Consider the following 27,681-nt stretch of genomic DNA (forward strand, 5'->3'; position numbering starts at 1 on the left):
CTGGAGAAAAGCATCCTGATACCTTACGTGGTGATTTATACCTTGATAGAATCATAATCATAGAATGGTTGGAAGAGACCTTCAAGCTTATTTAGTTCCAAGCCCCCTGCCATGGACAGAGACACCTTTCCCTAGACCACGTTGCTCAGAGCTCCATCCAAACTAGCCTTAAACGCTTCCAGGGATGGGGCACCCACAACTTCTCTGGGCAACCACCCTCACAGTAAAGAATTTCTTCCTAACATCTAATCTAAACTTGTGCTCTTTCAGTTTGAAGCCATTCCACTTTCTGTCACTACATGCTCTTGTAAAAAGTCCCTCTCCATCTTTCTTGTTGGTTCCCTTCAAGTACTGGAAGGCCTCAATTAAGTCACCCCAAAGCTTTCTCTTTTCCGGGCTGAACAATTCTCTTAACCTTTCCTCATAGGAGAGGTACTTCATCCCACTAATCATTTTGGTGGCCCTCCTCTGGACTCGCTCCAACAGGTCAATGTCCTTCCTGAGCTGGGAGCCCCAGAGCTGGATACAATGCTACAGGTGGGGTCTCACCAGAGTGGAGGGGCAGAATCACCTCAACCTGCTGGCCACACTGCTTTTGATGCAGCCCAGGATAGAATTGGCTTTCTGAACTGCAAATGCACTTTGCCAGCTCATGTCCAGCCTCTCATCCATCAACACCCCCAAGTCCTTCTTGACAGGGCTGCTCTTGATCTGTTCGTCCCCCAGCCTGTATTGATACCAGGGGTTGCCCTGACTTAGGTGCAGCACATTGTGCTTGGTCTTTTAAATCTTATGGGATTCCCATGGGCCCACTCCTTGAGCTTGTCCAGGTCCCTCTGGATGGCATCCCATCCTTCAGGTGTGTCAACTGCACGACAGCTTGGTGTCATCAGTAAATTTGCTGAGGGTGCACTTGATCCCTTCGTCTATGTCATTAATGAAAATGAGACGAGGCTTTGCCCACTGTTGTCTTCTTTAATGATATTGATTAGTTAGCAAAATAGTGATGAGACTGAACTAGGAGTTAAATTCTGTCAACTAGCACTGCAACACAATGCCTGTGTCTTGGCTTACTGTTGTGAAAAATGCTTCTTGCAATCCCAGTGTTCAGAATAATTTTAATGAGCAGCTTCTTGCTGTCTCTCTTTTTTTCTTTTTCTCTTAAATAATGTAAGAGGACAAAAGCATGCACCATACTTGCTTCTTTTATGCACATATGCGTACACAATGCTGGCAACAGTTAATGATGCATTTTAAATTACGAGCTCTCCGTGGTGACTTTGGACTTTTCTGCCTTTTACTTAACTTCTTCAAATTTTGTGTCTGTCGGTAGAAACAAACAATTTTAAAAGAGTTTCAGAAACTATTTTGAAATTACTTCTTTTAGAAGTATTTGGTACTATAGAAGTCAGTACCACAGAAGTGTGTATTTTAAATACATAGCCATATGACAGCAGCTTCATTGTGGTCATGGTATGAGAGATCATCCACTTTGTAGTAATTTGTTTACATAAGCCTTAGCAGATTGGCGTTATTTTCCAGCACTTGGTGTCTAGCTGTATTTTTCCTTTTTAATTTCTGGTGATTCTTTCTTAAAGTTTAAAGCAGTGACATAATGTTGAAATTACATGATTGCATGAGCTATTACTCTGGAGTCTTCCTGGTTCATGTTGCTTTTATTTGAAATGGGGAAATTAGAAATTCATTTTCAGGAATATGTTGTTGTTCCTGTACTCGCCAATTGAAAAATCACAGTGGACCTGCTGCTGCAGTTGTTTTTTGAAGATGGTGCTATGGTTAGCAGAGATGTTTTAAAGCAATTTTTTGTGTCTATATGGTTTGGTTATTTTCCACTGACCTGATCTTTCTGTTGAAGAAGCTCCTAATATATCTGAAGAGACACCAGCCAGCATCTCTTGCATTAAGGCAGATGCTCACTCTTTCCCCCAGTTAGAGTGGGAAGAGGTTCTCCAGCCTTAATGAGTGGCAAAGGAATTATCATCTCTAAGCAATTATTAATAGGCAAACATTAATGGAAGTCATTAGGAGGTAATGGTAGATAATAACTGAAATAAGTCTAGAGGTGCCGAATAGTAACGGGAAGGCAACCTGATATGTTGGCTTTAAAGAGTGAACTGCAGGAAAATTAAGATACTGAAGAAACCATGGAGAATTTTTTTAACTTTCCAAACAAAGCTCCGAAGCAACTTTTTGGAGAAGTAGAAGGCTTCAAAAGATGAGGTATCATTCTGCATTTAAAAAACAGCAAGAAAATGCTCCCCAAGAGATGGGTGTGGAATAGACACAATATGGAAATAATCAGAAAATGAGGTTGAGCAAGTGAGAGAATTGCACTGGATGGTGCAAACTGACCTAAGTCAGGCAAGTACAGAAAGGATTCTTAAAAAGGATGACTACATAAAATAAATTGAAGTTTTGTCTAATGCAAAATAAGATTTCAAGTGCCGTAATGTGAATTAGAGAAAAAGTATGCTGTGTTTAACAGGGGAAAGGAGCATGATTCAGTTGTGGAGAGCACAGTGGTGACATTTCTGGCAAAAAAAGTTGAGATATGAATAGAAAATTACGTGTGTGTCTCTTTTTTTCTTTGTTTCGATAAATTTCATTTTATCAGTATGCAAAGAAACCTGTTGTGCTGCTGCATCCCTTGTGGGGGATGCTGCTGATGTAAGTCCAATTTATATCATAATTGACGTGACTTAGACTGAACGTGTTCATGACTTCACATGTTACAATGCTAAATACTATGGGTTTGTCCTTTCAAAATAAGTCTACTGTCTATTAGTAGTAAAATTTGACATCTTTCTCTCCCCCTAAAAAAACCCAAAACAACAAGATACACAACTCCAAGACAAAAACAATTCCTGAAAGAATGAACAGCTTGTAATTTTGGGATAATCTACTCACTAAAGATCAGTAGTGGTGGTCACAATTGAACATCTGAAGGTCCCTTCTGGGGCTGAACATCAGAGCAGGTAAAGGAGAACAGCAGACATGCATAGGTTAGTTACAGGCTCTTCAACTGTCTGCCCTGTGGTGATACCCAGAGCATGCCTGTGGTCAGTCTGCTTTTGTCATCCTCAGAAGGGGTATGAGACATGGTGACAAGCAAATTAGAGTGGCATATGGAAAAGATTTCCCTGCAAGATAAATGCTACAGGATATTATACTACCTACTGATTTTTTTTTTTCTTTCCTTGAAAATCTCTGAAGAGAGGTGTTTGGTTTTTTTTTTTTTATATATGTTCAGATTGATCTCTCACTTTATCTGGGGGTGTGGGCAGGGGCTCTAACCTTGCCCTGATGGGATGACTGGGAAGATATCACTGCTGACAGAAGATGATTTCTCTGAGGAAGTGCAACTGCACAGCGATACTATTTTATTTTTGTACATTAGTTCATGGTAAATGATTAAGGTGATAAAATGTCTCCCTAATCTCAGAGCGAGGAAGGGGGGACAGTTTCACACAATGCTGCCTCTGCAGAGTTCATGAAACTATTTAGCTTGGGTAAAGAGGCTCCACCTGACGCTTCTTTGCTGAACATTTTGCAGGCTATATTCTGTCAAGGAAAGCTTTAGCAGCAGTCTTGTACTACTCATAGTATTAATTATTGAGGCTGGAACAATCATCTTTCCCAGATTAGCCACAAAGCTCCTATTCAAAGAGGTTTGACTGATGTAATTTTTTTTTTTTTTGAAGCACAGGCTACATTGTGAATGCAAACGACATAGATTTGAGATCCTCTGTTGACCATTGTATCATGGAAGAGTCCTACTGAATTCAAAGGCAGTTTTTAAATATATATAGAAATAGATTTCTCTCTAGCCTCGGATCATTGCTGAAAGGTTCATCTTTTTTCCTTACATAAGATAGACTAACAGCTGTATTACGCTCCTGAAAGTGGAAACTATAAGTCTCTTTTAGCTTCAGGAAGCTCCAGACTTCTGTGGAGCAGCTTTTAAAAACTCTTTGAGGTGTACAGATGTGAGCTGATGGAAGGCAGATGGGAAAGTACGAAAGATGAGTTCCTTTTCTCTTCTTTGGGGGCTTTGATTTTTGTTTGGTTTGTTTGTTTGTTTGTTTGTTTGGGTTTTTTTTTTTTGCATTAGTAATATACTTTGGGACTTCTGCATTTTAGTTTGATCTTTAAGTGACCTTCCTTATTCCGGATTTTTTATTTTTTTGTAAGATGCTTTTTGGGAGCCTGGGCAAGTTGAGGATAAATTTCCTAAGGTGATGTTTGTTATTTTGTTTTGATTTGGCTTAAATAAAAGCTGAGTGCTCTGGCCAGCTGTTGCTGTTTCAGTAAGGCAGTTTGCAAGCTGATACACAGCTAAACATGCTGCTGTCTTGCTTTTGATGCTGTTAGTGGCTAAAGAGTTGGTTGCACTATATATTATTCCCAATGTATGCTTTGACTGACAACTTGCAATCAAAGCAGGCATCATACAAATGTAGAAGTAGGTCTATTACTTATGTGGAATCATTGCAGTAATAAAATCTTTGAGTCTGTTATACATCTTTGTGGCACTGAATAATTTCCAAGACAATTGTTTAGGGCACTGGTGCTCTGAAGGGTCAGCAGTAGTAGACAGTACCTGTTTTGACATGTTCAGTGGCTGAGTTTGATCTGAACTTGGGAAAGTTTTTTTGTCCTTCTGCTTTTTGGGTTGTCAAAATCATGAGTGCTCAGACTGTTGCAAACAAATAAAACAAAGAAAAAAATGCCCACAAAACACACAAAAACCTCAAACAAACACACACACACACCAAAAAAAAAAAAAAAAAGAAAAGCCAGAAAACAGATAATGTGTTCAGGATAAAAAGAGGATATTTTTCAACAGCCTGTAGAGGGGAATGCCATTCATGTAGTCTAGACTGCTGGGGTATCCATGTTCTTTTATCCTGCTCTCTCCAGAGATTTTGAGGTGGGTCAGGCAGCACACTGGAGATAAATGGCAGGTAATGATGTCACTTGCTGTCCAGTGGTCTGGCTGGGGGCTGTTCCCCTGCTCTCTCTCAGTGCCTATGCAGGAGGCCGTCTCAGCCTGTCTCGCTGATAACCCTTTTGTGAGCCTTCCCCATCGCACAGGACATCCTGTAAATTCAGCTCTGCCAGTGCTTCTGCAGCTCCACTACAAAATCTCATTGTGCTACCGTACAGCCAAACAGTGATGGCAGGAGAGAGTGCTTAGTACCAACTGATTCTGGGTTTTGGGCCAACCAACTCAACTGCCCATTGTAGTTGCCAGTTTATTCATTATTAAGTCATTTTTTGGTGACAGTGAAACATTTAAAACTGCGTTATCCTTTTTGCAAGTCTCTCTCACTTTCTCCTCCCTCCTTTCTAAGCCACAATGATATTTTGTTTTGCTGGTTTCTTTATTGTTCATCTATTGTGTCAGGCTGGAAAATGATCCTTTTTTATTTTAATAATTGCTCTGGAAATGATTGTGCTCAAACAGTGCAGTACTTCACCAAAAGTGGAAGTTATGAGAGCAGAAATGGCATGGATAGAAATTGATGCTATTGGATTAACCTGCTCTGTCTGTGAAAGAAAAGTCCTGATCTCTTAAACAGTATCTGCAAAGAATTGACATTTTACGTCAAAGTGAACTAGCAATTGATTACTGCAAAGACACGACTAGATAATTTCTCCCCAGGGACAGGAATTTGATGCAAAAATGTTTCTGGATAAGGTTTGATTTCCATTTGAGATTTGGGCACATATGTGTGTGCTGTGTTTTGGGGATGAGGTATTATTTATATAAGCACTTTTTACTCTGAGTAGTTCTTTCCTGTCTTGGTGCATACAAAAAATCTTTTGCCTCTGTATAGTGTGCTAGCCTAACAAAATTCATCTTGTTTCCTATGAGGATCTCAGTTTCTTCTGCAGATGTGAATGAGTAGCTCAGTTTCATTGCACCTTCAGTCCATCCTTGATCTTCATTCTTGAACAGAAAAATCTGTTCATTTTCTTAGGGCTGATTGTAACTTTTGCAATATTCACTCTTGCTAGTGTGAAAGGGCAGAGACCTCAAGTATGTTTTACTCTGCGTTTTGGTTTTGGTTTGGTTTTATTTCAGTATTTGTAAGGTAGAGATTTCCTATTGTTGTGTCTGAACCGTTTCATATGTTAGCGAATTCCACTCTGCTTTTCTAGACAGTGAAGTTTTAGACTCAAGAAATGTCTGGCTTTACTGGCAGTAGCTGTTTTCAGGGGGGGTGATGATACAGCCAGCACAGGAAACACTGAGCTTGTCGCTTGTTTTTGGCACTCCCCTTCCAGACTTCCACAACCCCTCAGTAAAACCTCGCAAATCCATTTTCACAGTGAATTTAGTCATTCTTATGAAGAGCTTCCAAGTGGGCGAGAAGCTATAGCTCTGTAGTTCTTAAGCTTTACTCAGCTAAAACACATTTAATAGCTTAAGGTCATACAGTATCACCACCAGAGATATGTAATCCAGAAACTTGAAGTCTGTGAAGTCAAGCCAAAGTGGTACCAAAAGGTACTCTGGTAGCTGTACAGGAAAGCAAAGCTGGAAGAAGGCAACAGTGCAGGACACCTGGTATTGTCTGACCCAGGAGACAGCCAGAGCTTGTGAAAACTCAATTGCCTTTCATTCCCAGAACCTTAATGTAGCAGAGGCACTGCATATTTGTGGACCCAGATGAGATACTCAGTGATACAGAAGTTGTTGGCATTGCTGTACCAGTGCAAACTTGTAGATCACAGTGTACTGTGCAAAAAAAACAGGGAGGAATAAGGGTAACAATTTTTGTCACTGGATTTGTAATGGATTTTCCGAAAGCAGTTCCTTCAAGATGATGTTTCTGTGATACACAAAAATTTCTCCTAAGTACTCCAAGTAATGACAAAACTACATGGTTCCTCTTTTCTGTGGTATCAGACAGCTGATCGACAAGGCATGATGCTTAATCATGGAATTTCAGAGAACAGTATGTTTTATAGTCAGGATGTGTTGCTTCACAGAGGACAAGAAAATTTATAATTTTCATTTTACAAATTTTAGATACTGACCTAACATGTTTCCCTGGTTTGCAGTTCTCTGGATGTATTCAGTGTCTATCAAGAGAAGGTACCACATAGAGTATTTGCCTACACCACCTGTAGCTCCGGTGGTTAGGAATGATATGTGTGAATCTGCTTCCAAATTTCTGTATTTTTTTCAATGCTTTGTAGTGCAGCAAGCAATCAAAATCTCATTAGTAAGAAGCAAGTCTTCAGCTTTTGTGTTTCAGACTTTCTGTTTAAAAAGACATTTCATTTTGTGTCGTAATGTCTTCTAGCGAAGTTCATTTGAGGATCCTGTTCCCTTTATTTGCAGATCTTGAAAACACAGGCCTGCACCCTGAACTCACACAGTATTAAGTTAGGAGCCACCTTTGTTTTCTTGAATGGAGTCTGCTTGTTTTAGCACTGCTGTGAAAGCATAGTTCCCTCTGTACTTTATTATTGCTGAAGAGGAGGCGGCAGGTTGGGAGTGGGGGGACAGTCCTTTTGTACAGTACAACCTGTTTTCAGCTGGGATGAGCTTTTATGAGCCTAACCATTGGCAGAAAGTCTTTATCATTGTGAACATCATGCTTGGGAGGTAGAGAAGCAAGGTGTTTGCCTAAGAACTGTCCTTTTCCTAGCCAAATTGAGGGATCAGTGAAATAGAAGTAATGAAAATACAGATAGGTGTAGAAGGGGACATGTGAAATGGCCATGGGCTTAGGAATTTTTTACTAATGTTTGTTTTCTATTTCTTGGGAACTGATGAAAAATGACTGCAGGCATATTTCTTCCCTCATCTCTCATTATGTATTAAATGCTCATTGAATTTTATGGGTTAAGCTTTTTCTGACATTTGTGTTCTACGTGGAGTACACAGAGCTAGCTAAAGGCTGGACAGACTTCAGGGAGGGGCTTTCTTAGTTTTTTCCTTCTGCTTTATGATGCTTCATAGTAAAATTGTTCATTTTCTCTCCTTTTTGTGTGGCAAACAGGATTCTAAACCTACCTCTGGTTTTGGTTTAGATAGTATTCCTTAAAGTCTCCATGAACGGTAAATTCTTCTCTACCTTCACTATGGAAAAGTGGCAGCATTTCAGGATTAAGAAGAGAGAAAATATTTTAAAAGAAACTGACAATGACCTGTTGTAAAGTCGGTGCAGTGAAGCTGCTGCTCTTACGCATGTTTTGAGAAGAAAAGAAACCGAGGTCTTTTGAGGTCTTATTTAAGTTACAATTGCAACAGCTTACAAGACATTGATGAGATGTGCTGCTTGAGGATTTTGAGGCTGTTGATGGAGTTTTACTGAAAATCACTCTTTTCTTTGTCAAGTAGCAAAAGCTTCCCTAAGTCAGAATTTAGAGTTGATGCTGCCTGTACCCTTCATTTGTCAGGTATAGAGGAAAAATAGAAAATTGGCAAAACTCTCATTTTTATAAGGAAATAGGAAGCCTGGAGGTTCTGTTGTTTCTTTGACGTTGTGAAGGCTATCTTGGAGAGAGGCTAAGTCTCCGTTTTCTGTCCTCTCCGTGAGTATTGTAGTAGGAATTTGGGACAAGGAGTGGAAAGAATGAAAGGTTACTAGCCAGAACTAAGTAGGAAAGAACAGAGGGGTCACTGGAAAGCTATATAAAGATGGAAAAAGTGATCCTAGAGCTTGGAAGATGAGACAGCTACATGTGATGTAAAGCATGTGGGGATATGTTGAAATGTGAAGCAGGCATTTCAAGATGATGCTTTTTAAGAAGTAGGAATAATTTCCACAGTGGCATGCAAAGGCTGAGTTTAAATGAACAAGATAAAAAAAAAAAAAAGGCATAACTGAATCAGAAAAGCATGCAGAGCGTAACTTTTCTACAGCACTTATCTGTACTTTCTTGGCTTGGTAAGTGTTGCCTTTGAAAAAATGAACTGATTGCCAGGAAGTTACTGGGATTATCTGTATAATTACACCGTAGCCTCAGTTTGAAAAATAGCAGTTAAGTTTGGAGTAATTTCTGGAATGTTTGTTGGATGCTGATTACAATTAGCATGAGTAGATTTCTGCTATGACTTACAGAATAGGGAGTGGTAAATATGGAGAGCAATAGGTCTCTCTCCTAAATCCTTTCTGTGGTGACAATTAGCAACTTGTGTTGTATATGTCTAACCTGTTTAGGGGGAAAAAAAACTACTGCAGTTTTTTAGTCCAGAATTTTTAAATGGGATTTACAGTGTTTCCTGCCCACCCCCACACCTTATTTGTTTGGGGTTTTTTGTTGGTTTACTTTGCACGAAAGAATAGAAAAAGAAAATAATAGAATATATATGCAGAAGCTGGGTGGACCTTTATAAACATGATACCTATGAAAATGCCTTCATTCTGTTGGATCAGCTGATCAAACTTTGCATGGCAATTCAATATATTCATGTACTGCAAATCTGTGACTACCTGGAAAAAAGGATAGCATAATGTTTTAAGCTGTTTTTCTTAATAAAGAAGAAAAGTTAATGTGATCACTGAACTGTAGAACAATAGTTGTTGAGGGAATAAATGTATCCTAAATTCTAATAGGTGTTTCTAAAAGTTTTCTCTTTTTTGGGGGGGAGGGCTCTTTTTTCTTTTGTTGGTGGAAAAATATTAACACAGTTCCAATGTCTCTGTAGGTGACCCTATTTCCTTTCAAATCTGGTCATGGTCTATGCATTGGCCTTCCTGCTGAACTCACTTTGTGTGAATTCTAGTTTGTGTGGTCAAGTGGTTTTTGTTGTTGTTGTTCTGGACCAAATTCTGATGTGCTCTTTGAAACTTCTGCCAAGTCTGTTGTGGATGGTCGTGTAAGCAAGTGGGGCTGTACAAACTCACACACTGGTATTGCAGCAGCCAAGGAGCTTGGTTGTTGACTGCGCACCCTGTTCTCTTGTTACTCTCAACAACTTTTTTTTCCTTCCTATTAGGAGCAAATATCAGCATGACTAGAGTCTGAGGAAGGGCTTCTTTGTTCCTGCCAGGAGTTTGCGGGTGCAGAGGAACAGTGCAAGCCCAGCAGGGACATTTTAAGCTACCATGGATACCCCCACCGATTTGGTGCCGTCCTCCATGATGTCCCAGCCTGAGGTGATCGAGGTGAGTAGGCCACAATGGAACTTTGGCAGGTGAACTGATTGAACCTCATTGAATCCTAGCTTTTTCTCTCTCTCATTTCTGAGTGTCATGGGAATTTTTCCTGGAATCTTGTGTTAAAGACACAGGTCATTTACTAAGGATGTTGTTATACTTTGACACATGACATTGCTGTGTTATACTGCTATTTGTAGAAGAAAACATATGGCAAAATATGATCTTTATTGACTCCATGGAGATGATCACTCTGCTATACTTTGATTTTTTTTTTTACTGTGCCTAATAAATACAAAGTAGAGGGCTATAATATGGATAAATTGGAATAATACCAAAGGAAAATTCAGGTTTAGTGTTCTAACCAGAAAGGTTTTAAGCTAAAAGAAGCAATAAAATTGATAATACACTTAGAATTACTAACACACTAATCTTGCTTTCATGAATCCAAGTGTGTCTTTCAGACTTCATATTTTTAAATACCTAAAAGATTTCTTTAGCTCTGTGTACTGAACACCAAGTACTTGTGTATTCTGATGAAGTAAAAACTACAAACTGAAAAGGAGATTTTTCATAACAGTGAAGATTTCATCTCAGAAAAGTATTTTCAAAGTCCTCTTGACTTCATAGAGACCCAAGTGCCTGTTACAGTTTAAAACTTTTAAGGATATGTATTTTTCTGAAAAGGGCCCCACAACTGATTAACAGAATACCTGGTAGGAGGTGGATGCTGAATGCTTCTGTTCCAGGCTACCTGACTGCTGCCAGACTCTTCTCCATTTCTGGGGAAAAGCTCTCCCTGACCATCTCTGCACATGGTCTGCAAGACACTTGCACCCCTGTCTCCATTGGTCATCTCTTCAGAGCCTTCTTTATGTATGAGAAATTTGTGTATCTAAGGATTGTTGTTCAGGACAAATGCCTTCTCAAAGGGAAAATAAGATCAGCTGTGGTGTGAGAACGAGTGGAAGAAAAGCTATCACTTGTAAAAGACATGATGATCAGCACAGTCACCCTTCTGTTGTGTTGAATAAATGCACATGTCCTGGGTCTGCAGGGAAGTTTTGGCCAAATACATTCTGCCTGGACTTTTGTCACTAGGCCAAAGACTAGAAATAAATAGATGTTTCTGATCATTAGTTAGTAACCAAGACAGCTCTCTGTCCATGCTTGAATTTTAGAGACTGTGTTTCAATGAGATTTGTCTTGGGAGCCAAAAAGGAATTACAAGAGGAAGCAAAGGAAAGACTCGTATCTCAGTGTGGGAAATTATGGCAGAAAAAAATATCATTCTCTCAACCTTATGTTGTAAAAATAGGCTCAAAATTGATATCTGTAATTGAAGAGTTACATGCTTGCATGAATTCCCACAGATATCAGTAAATCATTGTGGATCTGATGGTTGATATAAGTCTTCAACCGTATGTAAAAGGATCAGATCTCCAAAGAATCAGCTGGGAACCATGTGTATATTTCTGAGGATAAGGAAGACCTTTTTAACAGACAAGGACATAGTGAGACATATATAAGGAGATAATCACTGGATGGAAGTATTGAAGTAAAGTGTTTTTCATAATAACTATGAGTTGTTGACATACAAGTGAATTTTTGGATATAGTTTAGAAAACAGCATTGATTAAAATACTTTTTTTTTTCCCCAGAGGACATTATTTTACCTTTTAAAACTGAGCAGATGCCACAGTGTGCTGCAGAAGACATTTAGAGACTAACGTTTTAAGGAAGGACTTTTTTTTTTAAACTTGGAAGTAACCTTGCATGCTTTTTGCATGAGCTAGATGGCATCTTAGTTACAAAAGAAGTGTTTTGCTACTTTACTTTAAACTGTCTTTATTTTTAATCTTTTTTTTATTCTTTTGTCTTTAAACTTTCCTTTAGTTTTGCCAGCATAGTTGGCTTTCTTCACATTTAGTCAGTTTAGACTCAGAAGTAAATATTATCTATTTTGTATACCCATATATGTACATGTGCATGTGTGTATACATTGCACTAATAAATACTCCTCTGCCTATCATCAGTCGTTTTACTGCACTGAGCAAACAAGAACAGATGCTTATTTACCATGGGAGAGACTTTCAGAGACCTCAGCAGGAGGTTTTGCAATCCAGAGCCCACCCTGACAGGTTTTTGCTTGAGCTTCAATCCTGCAGATGCTCGTGGTGGCACCACGATAAGGGAAGTTCCTGCTATAATGTAGTTGCAAATGGTTCTTTTCCCAAGATTTGTCTTCTGAGTCAGGTGTCAAAAGATTCACATTTTGAAAAAGTTTTTGAAGGTCACTTCTCAATACCAGATGTGAAATTGTTATTACTATCTTAAAATATTCTTATATAGGAACTGCTTCTGATGCTCTCCACAGCCCTGTATTGAAGCAATGCATTTGCCACAGTCATGTCTCTTCATCCCCTCCCAATGCAGTGACCTATCCAAAGCTCTCATCTTCTTTCCCCGCCCCCCAACATCTTGTTACCAGACACAAGTGATGACTAAGAGCACAGGCATCTTGGTCATGTGTAAAGGTGAAGGATCAGTAAAGTTCCAGGGTAGTTTATCTGTCCATAGCTGAGATCTGAAATAGAAAATACGTGTGGGACAGCGTTCCCCATATGTCAAAGAAGTCAACGAAACAAAAAAAATTTCAAATATGCTTTGAGTTTTTGGCAACAGTGTTTTATTGCAGGACAATAAATGATCTCAAATAAATCACAATAAGTCACAATATGTGATTTATACAGATTTCTGATTAGCTAAGCCATTTTGTTCTTAAAGAGAGAGGAATAAAACGTTAACAGAGCTTTTTGATTTTTAAGTTGAAGATATTTTGTCGTACATGTTATGACTTCATACCTCTGCTATGTATAAGCAAAATGATCTCATAGAAACCTGACTAGTCTGATAATGCAGTAATCAGAAAGTTAAATCATTCTTTAAGAAGCATTTAGCATCCCAGTGGGCTTTGCTGTTTGCAAAAAAGAAACATCACAAGTGGTGATCTAAACTGATGAAAGTACTCTGTGAAGTGATTAGCATCTTCTTTCTTTGTGCATGGCATGAGATGAATTCTGCAGTAAAAGCTTTGAAGAAGAAATGATTTGAGCTCCAGTTGCTTAATGAATCAGGGACTTCCAACAGTGCTTCAGAAATGCTTAAAACAAGAAAATAACAAAAATTCATCATTCTTTCTTTGCTTTTGCCAGCAGTGGATCCTATCAACCAAATACTAGAAGTAAATGAGTACATTTAAATAAATACCTTGCAGCTGTTCCAAAGAGAAATCCAGAGCACTTTCCATTATAGTGGCCTTTCATGGCCAGAGCCAGAAAACACTTCTCCCGCTCTGTACCATTGAATACTTTCTATTTTCTCCTCTTTTTGTTTGAATTGGAGTGGAAGAGATTTAAACTATCATTGCCACAGAATGGTCATTCTTTTTATAGTATGCTTGGGAATAGACTGCTGTGGGATGGCACAGCTGTTGTGCTGTGCTATTTTCTCCAACAAAGTTTCAGTAAGATTTGTGTTTTGGATCTGATGCCCAAATTTCTGCAGTCAACAAAGGTGTAGATTTCTTTCTCCTCTTTGAGCTGAGTAAACAAATAAGCCTCTTTACCAAAACAGATCTATGGTGGTGATGAATAAAGGAAATGGGAGAGCAAAAGGAAATGGTGAGGCTGGTAGAAACAGTTTAGAATTCATCATCATGGCTGGGCTTCACGAACGAAATTTGGGAAGGCTCTATCCACGTTTGTTACAGGCACGCTGGTGGCTTATGAGACCAATACGAGACAGAAGTTTAGAATTAGATTAAAAGTATATATCAGAATAGAAGTATATCCACCTAGTTACAGACATCATAGGGGAAACTAAAATACTAGTATGTTTTGTGGGTTTTTTGATTTTTATACTAGGTGAGATTACTGGGGGTTCAAAACACATCTCAGTTTTGTTTAAGCTGACCAATACTGCCTTATAGGCAGCTGCTCAGTACTGTATGAACGAGTTACTTACAGAAACACCATTGTTACTAAAGCTCAGAGAGAGAAAGATTTTTCTACATTCTGTTCATGTATTTCACAAATATTTCAGTACATAAAAGCAAAGAAACCCACGTTGTCTAATGCGTGTTTCATAAAAAAAATTTTTTGCTATGGTAAACACAGGACAGTCTTCTTGTTTTCATTTTTATATCTCAATTTCCAGCCCCAAAATGAAATTTGCTATGTTGATTAACATAAGCATTTTGCTTCTAGGCTAAACTCTCCCAAGTGCTCACTTTGCTGGTTTGCTTGGTGAGGAGTGATGGAAGGTGTGCCCTGGAGATGGAAGCAACCCCAATAGCCTACAGCATTTTTTCAGCATAAAATGGCAGTCTTTCAGCTGCTGTAGTCAATAATTAATTTCCAGCTTGGCTTACTGAGCACCTATCTTGGCCTGAAGGATGCATATTGTAAAGCATTATGCATAGAAGTTCACTTGGGATGTCTTAGGTGTATTTTTTTTCCTCCTCTCGTTACTTCCACTCTGGTTTCTGAAGTGCACAGATAGGAGACTGTGTTCTGCACCTCTCTGGTGCAGAAAAATCTTACCAGGGTTGGGGTCTTTGACAAAGGTCTGTCCTGCACTGCACTCATCCTCACAGCAGCTTTCAGGGACTCACAGCTGGTTGGATATCTGTTTATGATGTTCAGGTTGAGGGTAAGGCAGATAGGCAACTGGGAAGTGAACTGGGCATGATAGTGGAGAAGCCCTGTCAGCATCATGACAAAGACTTTTTTTGAAGATATAAGAGGTGGAATATTTAAGTCACTAAATGAGATGGGGGAATACAGTTGTCTTCCTTGTCTCCCACAAAGCCACAGGTGGTTGAGCTTGTACCCGTGTTTGGCTAGTGTTTGTGAAGCTCACCTTGTCATGTAAGCTCCCCTAGAAGTAAACAAATCTTGAAGAGCTTTGCAGGAACCCTTTCTGTATTCTGTAGGGACACTTGGGTGCAAGTAGCCAATCTGGGGTCAATATGCTCTCCGTGTGGCAAAGCCAATTAGCTTATTTTTGCAGTACCTCCACATTACGGTGGTGATCTCCCGTTAGAGAAGCTTGGAAGGCAGAGCTGAAGGGCAGAGAAAAAACAAATCCTTATTAATTGAAGTATATAAGGCATCATAGCAATATAGGGGGAGGATGTGATGATGTAGAACTGTGCCCTAATTCAAACAGCCTTCATTTCCACCTCAACTAGAAAATATTCATAAGATATAGGTAGTACTTGTGAGGGACAGAGCTCATCTGAAATCTTTGTAAAAGGTGCAACAACAAAATGGTGTCTGAAGTACTGGGTAAGTTGCGAACAGGTGAGTTTACTGTCTTTTTGTTATTTTTTTTTTTTTCAGTTCTTCTAGCTTTCAATATCATAAATCTCCTTTTGCTTGCAGAATTCTGCAATGAAAGAAACTTCATGTGCAGGTGTGTGTGCAAGTGTGCACATGCTTGCAGGTGCATGCGCGCTTCCTTTCTGCGGCGGTAGAAAACGGAGAAGTTGAAACCACAGAGCTCGCAACCTGGGGCCTTCTTGGGCCAGCTCAGTGTGCTTCTGACCATTACTGCTCTTCATTAATGCTCTTGTGTTTGAATAGGGAGTTTCATGGCTTCTAATTTGTCTGTCCTCGAAAGATGTAGGGCTGATTTCAGACCTGATAGTTAGAGACTCTGTCATCTTCCGAAAGAAAGGCGTTTTCAGAGTTAGCTGGACTTCCTGAACTCACGCATTCCTTTTTTAACTCACGGAAGCTTTTTTGAACTTGCTTTTGTAGTAGTCAGCAGTGAATAAGCTCTATGGAAGGTCAACAACTTCCCTGGTTTTATAGCCAGTCTGTGGAGGTTGTAGTTTCCAACAGGATCTGTGTCACTTGTCAATTAAACAATAAAATTGCCTCTTTTCCCAGTGTTGCTGCTGCCTGGGTCTCTTTGCTACACTGAGTGCCTACATATGCTGAGCTGCCCTTTCCACGTATAAACTGTAGGATACAAAGAAATTCTCAGTTCATTTTCTAGTAGTTGGTATCTTTGTCAGCTCTAAGACTCTGCAGTAATAAAGCCTGCTATAAAAGCATCCTAAAAATTACTGGAGATGCTAGCTGTTGCCACACGATCCTTAAGTAACTTCATGCTTTATCATGTTGTAACAGAGTTAAAGAGATCCCCTTACAGAGAGATTAATTTCCTCCTGTCTTTTCAGCTATGTGAAGGGCAAAATGAGCCTAGTGAAATGAAGTAACCTGCTGGGACCAAACCACCATATCTTATCATACAGGTTTTTCTTAAAGTCCATTGAGTGAATTACTTTGGAAGATGCAATTTTGAAGAGGAGGAGCTCTTGGATGTTGGTGGTAGGGTTTTATGCTTTCATTGTGCAGATGAAAATGTATCTGTACATAAGGTTTTTTAACTTCTACTTTTATCTTTAAAGGAAACACTGCTTTTCTCTTTATTTTAAAGCTTTTGCTTCTTTTGTGTTCTGCAGTTTGAAAAATAGTTTATGCTTTTCATTAGGTAGTAGAGAAATTTTTTTGCAAATTGGATTTTTTTCCTCATCTGTTACAACTTTACTTTCATAAAGGCCATGTTTAGCAGTTGTGGGTTGAGAAAGTATTTACATATTGGTTCAATTATTCCTATACTTACTTGCTTATCCTTATTTTAAAGATATTAATTTATACCCTTCTTTGGGGATTTTGAAGCTGGCAGTTTCCTGAAGTTTTTCAGCTCTAGCCCTTCTGGTATGTTGGTAAGCTTAAGAGTATTTACCGAAGCTGAAAGCAGTGCTACTGATTTTCCATTCGCTTCTGCACTAAATGTAAAGATGTAAGACAGTTATCTCTAGTCTTAGTTTACCATTCCCATATTAGCCAAATAAATTGTTTTTCATCTCCTCTGTATTCTGGGTAAGAAAATAGTAGCATGTCGAGGTTAATTCAGTAAAGGAAAAAAAAAAAAGAGAGGAGCAAGTTGTGTTTGGAGAGCTTAGGGTTAAGATATTTTTAAGAGTTTTCCTGAATATGGATTCATTTTTGTGGCTTACAAGTTTGAAAACCTCCGTAAAAGTCAGACCTTAGTATTCAAAGAATGTTCAGGTCTGTTTCTCTCTGCAAGAAATAACTGCACCCAGGCATACAGAGGGTGGGGAGATAGGGGCCCTTCTTTTCTTTCTTTTTTTTTTTTCCCTTCCCTGTTGGGACTGAGGAACTCTCCAGACTCTCAGATTGCAGAGAGGTTTTAAACTGATCATTTGCCCCTTAGGCACCCTGTGCTAACTAATGCTTCGTTTAGGCAGTATCAATCAGTAGTGGTTGTAAACTTTTTGGCGCTTGTTTTCCACCCTAAGTATCTCTCCATACACAGCCCTCACCCAATGGGCTGTCACTCACAACTGAGCTGGCAGGATCCAGAGATCTCCTCTCACCTTCCTGCTCCAGGCAGCCAGTGCTTTCTCCAGCCTGGTCTCTTCCCCAGGAGGGGCAGGGAGTAACGGGCTAGTCACCCAAGGTCATCCCACTGTCAAGCTGCCCCATGCTGTGGATTCAAATCCTTGCTCTGTTCTTTAGGCTATGATGGAGAGGTGGAGCAGCAGTAAGATGAATCAAACACAAAACATGGGAAAGTTGCTTACAATGGCTGTTCTTCCCAGTCTCCCCACTGGTACCCCAGTGGTGTTATCCCATATAACCGGAGGTAAGGAGAAAACCAGACAAGTGTAGCAAATAATGGCTGAAAAGGCTAAGGTGAGGTTCTAGCCATTGGATGGCTACTTGCTGACTGTAGAACAAGAGTGAGTTTTGCTTATTAAGTTCTGGTGCCAACTTTCCTGGTCTGTATGTACTGTGTTGAGGTTATAACTACCTCTCATGATACTGAGAGATTTAATTCCATGTACTCTTGGAATTTTCTTGTTCTGTGTTTTGGGACAACTGGGTCCTGAGTCAGCTGCATATGGTGAGAGGGGATTTTGATTTTAGCCTGCTTTTACTCCATCTTACTTTATATGTCTTGTTGGTTTATAACTCAGACGTTTTCTTTTTCTACACAGTTGTGTTCTAGAGGCTTTAGTTAACATGGGCAATTTGCAGCTTAGTTTGTTTTAAACTTCTGTTGAGATACACTGAATGGATGAGGTAAATCTCGGGGCACCACACATCTGGCTTACCCAGGCAATGAAACACACTGAGTGAAACTTCAGGAAATTAAAATATAAACTTTCCTGCCCCTTTTCCTGCAGGGGCAGGAGAGGGGATGGAGCTGCCTGCTTGCATATGTCTTTTTGGTATGTTAACACTTTCAGTACTGAGAGATACATTGCATTTGCCTCTTGTTGGAGCCTTTCCAGTCAGCATCATGGCTAAATGTGATGCCTTGGGATTTTTATGTTTGTGACCTGGGAGGTCAAAACCTTCCGTTATGATATATGCTGGCATCCGAGAAAGCTGATCATCTGGAAGTCCCCTTTTTGAACTTTTGCCAGAAAACTGTCTCTTCTTGTGCTCTTCTTTCCCTTGGGAGTGAAAAGATTACTTTTAAAGGAGATCTCAGGTTTTGGATTAGAATGCCCTAAAAACAAAGCTTCTCCGAAATCCCTTATGTGAACAGTGTTTTGTTTTTCTGTCTTCAAAATGAGAGAAGCAGCAAGTAAGCCTCGTGCTAACTTCCCTGAGATTGCTCAAGTGCTGTCATGTCTTTAAATTTAACAAGTCTGACTCTGTAGCATTTTACATACTCTTATGAGTGTTGCATACATGCAGCCCTGGCTTGGCATTTTATGAATAAGTCAATTTTTTTTTTATCTTGTTTCAGATTTCATATGCGAATGTTAGGGGGGATATTACAAAATCAAGGAATAATTCACACTCTAAGCCTGTGTGCAAAATAAAGACACAAAGAAAAAAGAAGAAAAAAAAAGTAAAAACATGATACCTACCACATTTAAAATTTCTGAACTAAAAATATGTGTTCTTCCAGGTGTAGCAGGCCTCTTTCCAAAGGAGCAACACTGGAGCAGGAATCATTATATATGGGCAGCAGGCATCTGAAAGAAAAAATTAGATCAACAAATATATAGGGAAAGAGAATTTATTCAGGACTGCAAAAATCCACTAGATCCTGCATCCAGATATTCCTACAGAAAGCAAAAACCCCATGTATTCACATAATTATTGCAGATGTTGGCAAGCTTTTATAAGGGCCACTAATTCATTCATATGACTTCCTCTCTCCCTCAAGGGTTCTTATATTTGACCTGTTATTACTACAAGGTCTTTAACCAAAGAATTAAAGCCAGATGTCTTGTAGCTAGGTCTCCTTTTGTTAAATATCCCTTGTAAATAATTTTTTTCTATGCAACAGAAAGATCCTACATGAGAACTTTTAAAAATTCTTAAATAATTAAGGCCAAAAGGCTTCAAACCTAAGATATAATGTATCCTAAAGGAACAGTAAAAGTTTTATACTCACTGTGCTGAGAAATAGTGTTTACTCTAGCTTTTTTTTTATCCTGGACCTTCAAATGTTTCTGATCGATGTTGAGGTTGGAAATAAAATCTTTCTAAAAAGACCTTTTTCTTTATCATAAATTTAAATGTCATGCAGTGCATTTGGGACTCACATGAGTCCAGTTACTAATGCTGTTTCCCAGTTCTGTACATTTTTGATTTCAATGTGAGAGTTAGTTTAGCTGTAGCACTTCCTGCAAAATGACTGGAACTGTCCAAAACATATGATTTAGTTCGTACGTTTTAGTGGGAAGAAATTGTCATCTTTTAGTATTGTTCATCTGTTCTTTGTTTGGGCTTGTTACCTGCTTTTTTTGCTAAAACTGGTCCTTCTTTTGTAAAAATTCAAGTTTAGTCAATTGAGTTTCAGATCCATAAAAGCAGCACAGGCAGGTCTTCTGAGTCTTGTGTAGAAAGTCACGTTTTTGACATGAGTTTCTTGGTTTGATTTTTTTTTTTTTTAATTCTTATTTTTACATCCTCATTGTATACATGGACTAAACAAGGAGCCAGGTTGTTATTCAGAGGAGTTTCTTTTTCTAAGGTTTACCTTTTGGGAATCACACCTCAAGTAATTGATTGTAACTGAGAAAGGAAATTCATTAAGCATTTTCTTGTGAGCCAACAGTTTTATGCAAAACTTCCACATTCTGGTGAGGTATGGGGCTTGTTTGTTGCACCCATAGTTGTTCTTGGCAGAGTACTCTGCAAGAAAAATTAATCCTGTGTTCCCTGACATAGCCATAACAATATTTAATGCAGGAAATAAGGTTAGATGCTTTTAACACTAGTTAAGCCAAATATTGCTTTTCTTATTTCTTGGCTCACTCCTACTTCAAATTGGAATAAGTCAGTTCTGATGTGTTATATTTAAAAACATTCTGTATTTCAAACCCTGCTTAGAAACAGGGCTGATGCTCATACAAATACAGTGTCAAGGTTTCTTTATTGTTCATACAAGCCTTTCATGCTCTATGGACAAACACAGCCCTTGGTAATTCACAGTCTCAGAGCATATTGGCAATCTTAATATTTAGGGTGTTCTTTCTACTTCTTAAGACAGGACAAGAAGGAATGCCCCGATGGAAAACTGAAAGAGTTAAAACCTGCTCGTAAATGTGATCCACTTTTTCTCCTCTTTGAGAAGCTCTTCTTTTAACATCACTACTCTCAAACAACAGTTTTATGCACTGATAACATAAACAAGGTGTCCTGTAGCAGAGTTAACTTTTCTTACTTACAAATTGCATGCTTTTCCCTTTAAGTGAATATTTGAACTGGTCTGGTTGGCCAGAAGCTCGTTTTCTATGCAATTTACGGCTACATCAGAAGTCCTGCTGGCTCCCAGAGCAGATGGAAGCATTTCTGGTTGCTTCTAATCTGGTTGCTGTTACTAGACTCCTCAGAGCAATTGTTTGCGAGTTGTGGAATGCCATTTGGTCTGAAAAACTAAATTTGTTCTGAAGCGTGTTCCCTCCCTGTCCCCCTCCCTGCTCTTCATGCATGTCTCATCCATGGAGGCAGTCATATGTTTTCAGTTCTGATGTCATTCTCTTTTTGTTTTGTTTTTTTCTCTTTTTTCCCCTCTTTTAGTCCACAGCCATGAGCGAACCACAGTGCTACTACAATGAAACCATTGCCTTCTTTTATAACCGAAGTGGAAAATATCTAGCCACTGAATGGAACACTGTCAGCAAGCTTGTAATGGGACTGGGGATTACCGTCTGCATCTTCATAATGCTGGCCAACCTCTTGGTAATGGTGGCTATTTATGTCAACCGCCGATTCCACTTTCCTATTTATTACTTAATGGCAAACTTAGCCGCTGCGGACTTTTTTGCAGGGCTGGCCTACTTTTACTTAATGTTCAACACAGGACCCAACACTAGAAGATTGACTGTAAGCACCTGGCTTCTCCGTCAGGGTCTCATTGATACTAGTCTGACAGCCTCTGTAGCCAATTTGTTGGCCATTGCTATTGAGCGGCATATTACAGTTTTCCGAATGCAGCTGCACACTCGGATGAGCAACCGGCGAGTGGTCGTCGTAATTGTTGTTATCTGGACTATGGCCATCGTCATGGGTGCCATACCCAGTGTTGGATGGAACTGTATTTGTGATATCACTCACTGCTCCAACATGGCACCACTCTATAGTGACTCCTACCTGGTCTTCTGGGCTATTTTCAACCTGGTCACTTTTGTGGTCATGGTGGTCCTATATGCTCATATCTTTGGGTATGTTCGCCAAAGGACTATGAGAATGTCCAGACACAGTTCTGGACCCCGCAGAAATCGGGACACCATGATGAGCCTCCTGAAGACTGTGGTCATTGTGCTTGGTAAGTGCTTACTTTCCCACTCTGTTCTCTCCTCTTTGTTTCTTACCAGGTAATTTCAGTAATGCATGTCTGGCTTCTGGGAGGTCAGCAGCATTTAGAAGACTCTAGAAGAGGTGCAGACAATAAGAACGCCCGGAGTTCATTACTGTGTTGGCACTAGCAAGCATATTTGTGGAATTTGATAGAAGAAACTTAGTCACTCGGCCCTGTAGTATGAAACTGGTGAAAATCCAGAACCCCAAGATGTAATGTGGTGGGGTTTTGCAGCAATGCATGTTTAAAACCTATTGCAGCAGCCTATCATATGCAGAGTTTGCCCTTTCGCCTTTGAAGATACCAAATAGCTGAAAACTTAAAATAGTACAAGAAATCTCAATCTTCCACTGAAGTACCTCTTGTCTTCTTTTTTGCTACCCAAAAGGTGGTGTGTGTATTCATGCAAAACTCTGATATCTGGAGAACAATGAGGGACTACAGGCTATTCACGAAAAGATTGTGTGTTAAGCAGGACTGCATATACCGTTCACTTAGGTCTATAATGTTTGACACATCTCAGTGTCTGTGACATGGAGCACTGATGTTCTCCAGCACACTGCTCAGGAGGTGCCTAAGCATTAGGGCTTGGAAAACAGGGAAATGTAAGGAAAATACTGTAACACACTTTGGACCCAGGAGGTTCCTGTCATTTTGTGAATGACTTTATTTGGGTTTTGTCTTGGGCTCTGTTTGCTTATGCAGGAGCACAGCCCGACTACTGAGTATCATTGCCTGGTGATGTTCTTTGCAGTTTGTTTTTTGTTGCTGCAGATGACAGTGAGCTGAAGGTGGCAGGGATGGTGCAGGTTGTCTCCTTGTCCCAGCATATGTTCCCACCTATTAGGTCTTCCAGCACAGTACATGGGTCTCCTGAGATTCCAGTACCCGGTTGCATCAAAAGGTTACCCTAGTAGTCCATAAATCTAACAGTATTCGGTCCAGAAAGCCCCAAAACTTAGCCCCGTTTCTCACTGTGACATCATGATTCCCATAGCTTTACACCATGACTTGTGCTTTCTACCACAAACATGACAGAATAGTTGCAGAGGTTTGGTGTGAGTCACTGTGTCAACGCACATGTTAGTGTAAGAATTTACGTGTTGCACTTTGATCTAGTGATTAGCTTTGTAACCAGAATGTGAATTGTGCATTTAACTAACCTATTCAGCCATTGATAAGATGTATTCCTACGTGTCTTTCTTTTCAGGGAAAGAATATCTATGAGTTTTGCAAGGGAGACTGTAGTGATGGGTAAAATCTCGACTTCCTGGTGGTTTGGAAGTCTGTCCCTCCCCACCTCCATGATCCTCCTGGCAGAAGGCAAGATGAGGTTAAGAACATAAGGAAAATTCAGGTTTTGCAGTCTTCTTTTGGGGAAATAGTTCCTTGTTTTCCTTCCTGAAGGAATTACTGTTCATACAGCAGTGGAGTATTTCCTGTAAGGTGACAGACTGGCTCAGGCTTGGAAAAAAAAATAAAAAAAAAAAAAATAAGTGTGTGGAAAATAGTGAGCACTTACACCAACGCAATGCAGGAGTAAATAGTCACTGAATAAATATCAGATGTCAGCTAATCCCAAGCATGTATGGGACTAGAGGTATGTATGCAGCTGGAAAGGTGCATTGTTGCACTGTCTTTTATTCTCCTTAGGAGCAGAGGTCAGAGGGAAGATGTACAGACCGCTCACTGTGACTACAACAGTACAGGTACACAGGGAACATAAAGTGACCCTTTTTTTCCGTAATAGGTACCATATGTTTTTCAGGTATTGTTCTGGAAACAGTGGAACAATTCCTGGGGTTAAGTGACATTAACTAAACTGAATGTCACTCCAGTTTAGCTGTAGACGTAGTTCAGTAATACCTCTGATTCCTCAGAGAGGCAAGATTTTTCAGACTGCAGGTAGCAAGTGTTGAAGCTTTCTTCAAAATTCAAACAGGAACTTATTTCTTGTTACTGCTGCACTTCATTCAGTGCTTTGCACACACTGTACTTTAGCACCTCTTCTAATCTGCATAAAACACTGTTTACAAAGAGTGATAACATACTATTTTATTAAATCTGTTTGACGGAAGCAAGGCACTCCTAGGCTGTGACACTCTTCACCCTGTACTTGCAGCTCCCACCTTGGTATTATTTTACAAGGGTTTTAATTTGGTTTGGTTTGGGGTTTTTTCTTCAGCAGTATGGTTTCTTTAGCTGGAGGAGGTCAGTCTCAGAGCTATAGTGTAAAGAAGCAGCAATGCTTCCACATCCTAACCACCTCTAAGACACTGTTACAAGATAAAGATGGCTGGGAAACAGCTGTGGGGTTTTAGTGTAGGGTTGTGTTTGGTTTTTTTTAATTTAATAAATAAATAATAGACTGAAACCAAGAATTAGGCTTTGGGGCAACCACAGAGACTTTTGGGGGAGTTAAATGTTTGTGCATCAAGGTGTTAAGAAATGTTCATTAATTGCCATTAGTTAAGGAGTGCCATCCCATATTGCTGAATTTGCATTTCCAATGGAGGATTGTTTTCTGGTTCTAAAGAAAAAAGCTAAGCATCACTTCAAAGTGCTGCGTAGGTGACATATCTCAGTGTGGAGTAGGCGGTGTGGTCAGCCTGTTGATCAGGTGGGTGTGCTGCTCTGTCACTACTCGCAGTCTCCCTATAAGTCCGGCCTAAAGTTTTCATAAACAGAAGATTTTGTTTCAGGTATCATACTTCCTGAACACTTTCTTCAAAAGGTAGTGCTGCAAGTTTATCTTGGGAAGGGCAGAAAAAGTGTGTGTCTTAGGCTGCATGGAGAAACTTGCTGAACACTCACCTCATGCAGTATGGCTTTTTCTGCATCAGTGAGCTTCAATAACACAGAGGAAAAGAACCCCTGCCTTTTTTAATGGTGCAGATTAGGGTAATAATACATTGCTGTTTAGGGCAGAGACCAACTTTTTGCAGGAGGTGAAGATGGGAAAGGAAGTGTTTCAGTTTATTCTGAAGATCCTTCTCCCTCTTCTTCTGCCCCATAGCTGAGTGGGGAAGGGAGCTGGTGTGTGTCACCCTGCTTTACACAGGAGAAGACAATTCATTTTGGAGGAGAGAGATGGTGCCCAGGCATCCAAGAGAAAACAGAAATGGGAGTCTGGGTAAATGTATGAGCATTGGCAGAGGGAGACAAACCATTCCTCATGTTAGAATCTTTGTTGAAATGCTGCTCAGCCATAACTAACCCCCTTGTGAATGGGGCAGCAATGAACTGTTCATTTGACTTTTAAACTTCCATAAACGGGTGTCCTGGAGTTATCCTCCTGGCTGTACTCCCAAGCCACGCTGCTTCTGCACGCAGAAGAGCATCTTTTCCCCTGTCCCCATCCTCACTGTGTTTTGGGGACAGGAGGGGGAGGGAATTAACACAAGAGTTTCTTGTTCATTAGCTGCCTAGCATGGCCTGCCCTCCTCACGCCTTGCTGCCTTGTCCGAAAGGGGAAGAGCTACCCTAAAGGGGGTGCAGTCCTCCAGGCGGTGATGCTGTCAGCATGTGCGGGGAGGATGCCAGCTGCCTCTGACAAGAGGGTGATTGTGCGGGGAGGGCTGTGGCCGCTTGACGCGCTGGCTGGAGCGGTCGGGATCTGGCACACTGTGTCATCCCACAGAGCGGGTGGCATGCTGAATCCTAGGAACAAGTCAAAAGCAGAGAACAGATTTTTTTTTTCATGCTCTTTTGTGTTTTTTTCCTTGAGTAAAAGATTTTAAACACAAGGAAGTGATTTCATAGCTGAGCCCTTTTTTCTTCTAACAAGGCTGCTTTTGAAATCTTTCAAAAGTAACAAAAAACATAAAGCTCTTTCTCTAGACCATGTCTTTCCTTTGCATTGGGACTAAGGAGGGACTGATCTGTGTACTCCACATAGCCATAAAATCACATCTGGTCTGGCTTGCAGCTTAATGACACTTTGCCTTTCACCACCACCAAGTTTCCCTTAAAATGAGCAATCAGGGAACAGGCAGAAACTGAGCAGATACATCAGCTGAAACTTGGCATTCTCTCTTCCGTTCTCCACGTTTTCTCACGTTACATTTAAAGACAAAGCTAAACTGTTTTTCTGGTGAAGGTCATAGTGAGACACTGAATGGATTTGGCTGGGCCAGATGCAGGTTTGGCTTTTTTAAGAAGCAGTGAAAGCAGCAAATGAAGGATTTCAGAGCTCAGGCCTGGAAAAACTAGCTCTGGACTGGATTTCCTTGGCCTGGAAAAAGGCAGGAAAGCCCAGGGTCTTTCAAGTGTTCCTATATACCTGCATTTGTAGAGAATTACCAGCTTAGAATGTTACTGCTGAAAAGCTAGCCTATATTTCTCCTGCCTAAATGCTGATGAAACATCCAACCTTAGTTTGTCACCTCATGTTGTTACAATGTGGATAACTCTGCCATGTTCCTCGATATGCGTCTTTGAGCATTCTTCTCTGTTTAGAATTTAGGCTGTAAGATTGCCATACTGAGGTTTTGTAACTGAATTTTAAATAACGATAATAGCAACAACTCTTCTTGTGTGTATTTTACTAATCCTGACTATTAGCCTTCTGTGTTATGTGAATTCCCAAGGGTGTTTGGGCAAAATTAGGCATGCCTGTTGAGCCAAGCACCACAGCTAACCCCCAGGATGTAGGGAGAGCAAACAGTAGATTCGTGATTTCTTTACAAAACACCCTTTATGTTCCTGGGAAGTAAAACGACGCTTAAGACTTCCCGCCTGTAAGATCATCCTCTTTGTTTGCAGGAATGAGGTTTACTCTGTAAGACTGGGAAACTAATGTGGGCACACATGAAAAAATGAAGGTTCTTTTTGTATAAACTCTTTTGATTTAAAGGAGTCTTACTGTGTTTGAAGGCAGTTCCTTACTTATTATAACGAAGGAATAAATGCAAGAAAAACATCTGGAAGTTCAATATAAACATGTGGACGGGTAGAACTGCTCTGCAACAGCTTTTTTCTTGCCCTCTTTGCTGCAGTTATGAATTGCACGAGACTTATTTTTGTAGCTTTTCTTTCACATCTAGGTACCAAATGGGATTGGAAAGCAACAAATAACTACATTAATGCATGTGAATGTTCACGTATGCTGTAGCTAGACAGTTAAAGCAAATAAAGTGCATTTTTGATAACTTTGACCTTTCTGAATGATTGACTGATATGCAGCATTTCATTTCAGGATCAAAAAAATTGAAGTTCTGTGAAAGCACATTTTTAAAAAGACATTTTCGATGTCTGCACTGTCTCTTTTGACATGAGGTCTGGATCTTTACTTACTTTCCCCCTCATGCAGTAAAAACACTTGATTATCAGTAGAAAATAAAAAGACTGTGAAATAGTTCTACAGTCTGATCAACAGCACATCATGTCTTGACAAAGGCATGTCTGATGTCTTTATTTCCATACCCCTCATGCAGTGCCCAGTGGTTAACTGGAATGGTTTATCTTTGTTGTCCTCTGAATCACAGGCCTTTGACCTACCTGAGCCTTATGAAATATATTTCACCAGTTACCTGGTATGTGGTCCTGGACTGGAATGGAGATGATCTTGTCTAGACAGAGTTTGGTTATGGTGTCACTCAAAATTTGACAG

General features: G+C 39.9%; 1 protein-coding gene and 1 long non-coding RNA gene across 5 annotated transcripts in view; one reads left to right on the top strand and one right to left on the bottom strand.

The window, feature by feature from the left end:
- Nucleotides 1-27,681, top strand: part of LPAR1 (lysophosphatidic acid receptor 1) — a 115,324-nt gene that overhangs the window by 12,840 nt on the left and 74,803 nt on the right. For 3 of the 4 annotated variants that reach the window (XM_027747064.2, XM_039380407.1, XM_039380406.1), the window contains exons 2-3: nt 9,983-10,151; nt 21,290-22,037. In XM_027747064.2, coding sequence (XP_027602865.1) covers nt 10,092-10,151; nt 21,290-22,037 — 808 coding nt within the window. In that variant the 5' untranslated portion in view covers nt 9,983-10,091. Of the gene's footprint in view, nt 1-9,982; nt 10,152-21,289; nt 22,038-23,280; nt 23,798-27,681 lie in introns of those variants that run through there. The other variant, XM_039380408.1, reaches the window with a different exon arrangement.
- Nucleotides 18,445-21,718, bottom strand: LOC120323086. Its single transcript, XR_005563228.1, has 3 exons — nt 21,604-21,718; nt 19,126-19,233; nt 18,445-18,702 (listed from the first exon to the last, which is right to left on the bottom strand). It is a non-coding gene; the product is annotated as an uncharacterized LOC120323086 (long non-coding RNA).

Source organism: Pipra filicauda, unplaced genomic scaffold (genome assembly GCF_003945595.2).
Source record: "Pipra filicauda isolate LSUMZ 115617 unplaced genomic scaffold, ASM394559v2 scaffold194_size2289513_pilon, whole genome shotgun sequence".
Taxonomy (NCBI): Eukaryota; Metazoa; Chordata; class Aves; order Passeriformes; family Pipridae; genus Pipra; species Pipra filicauda.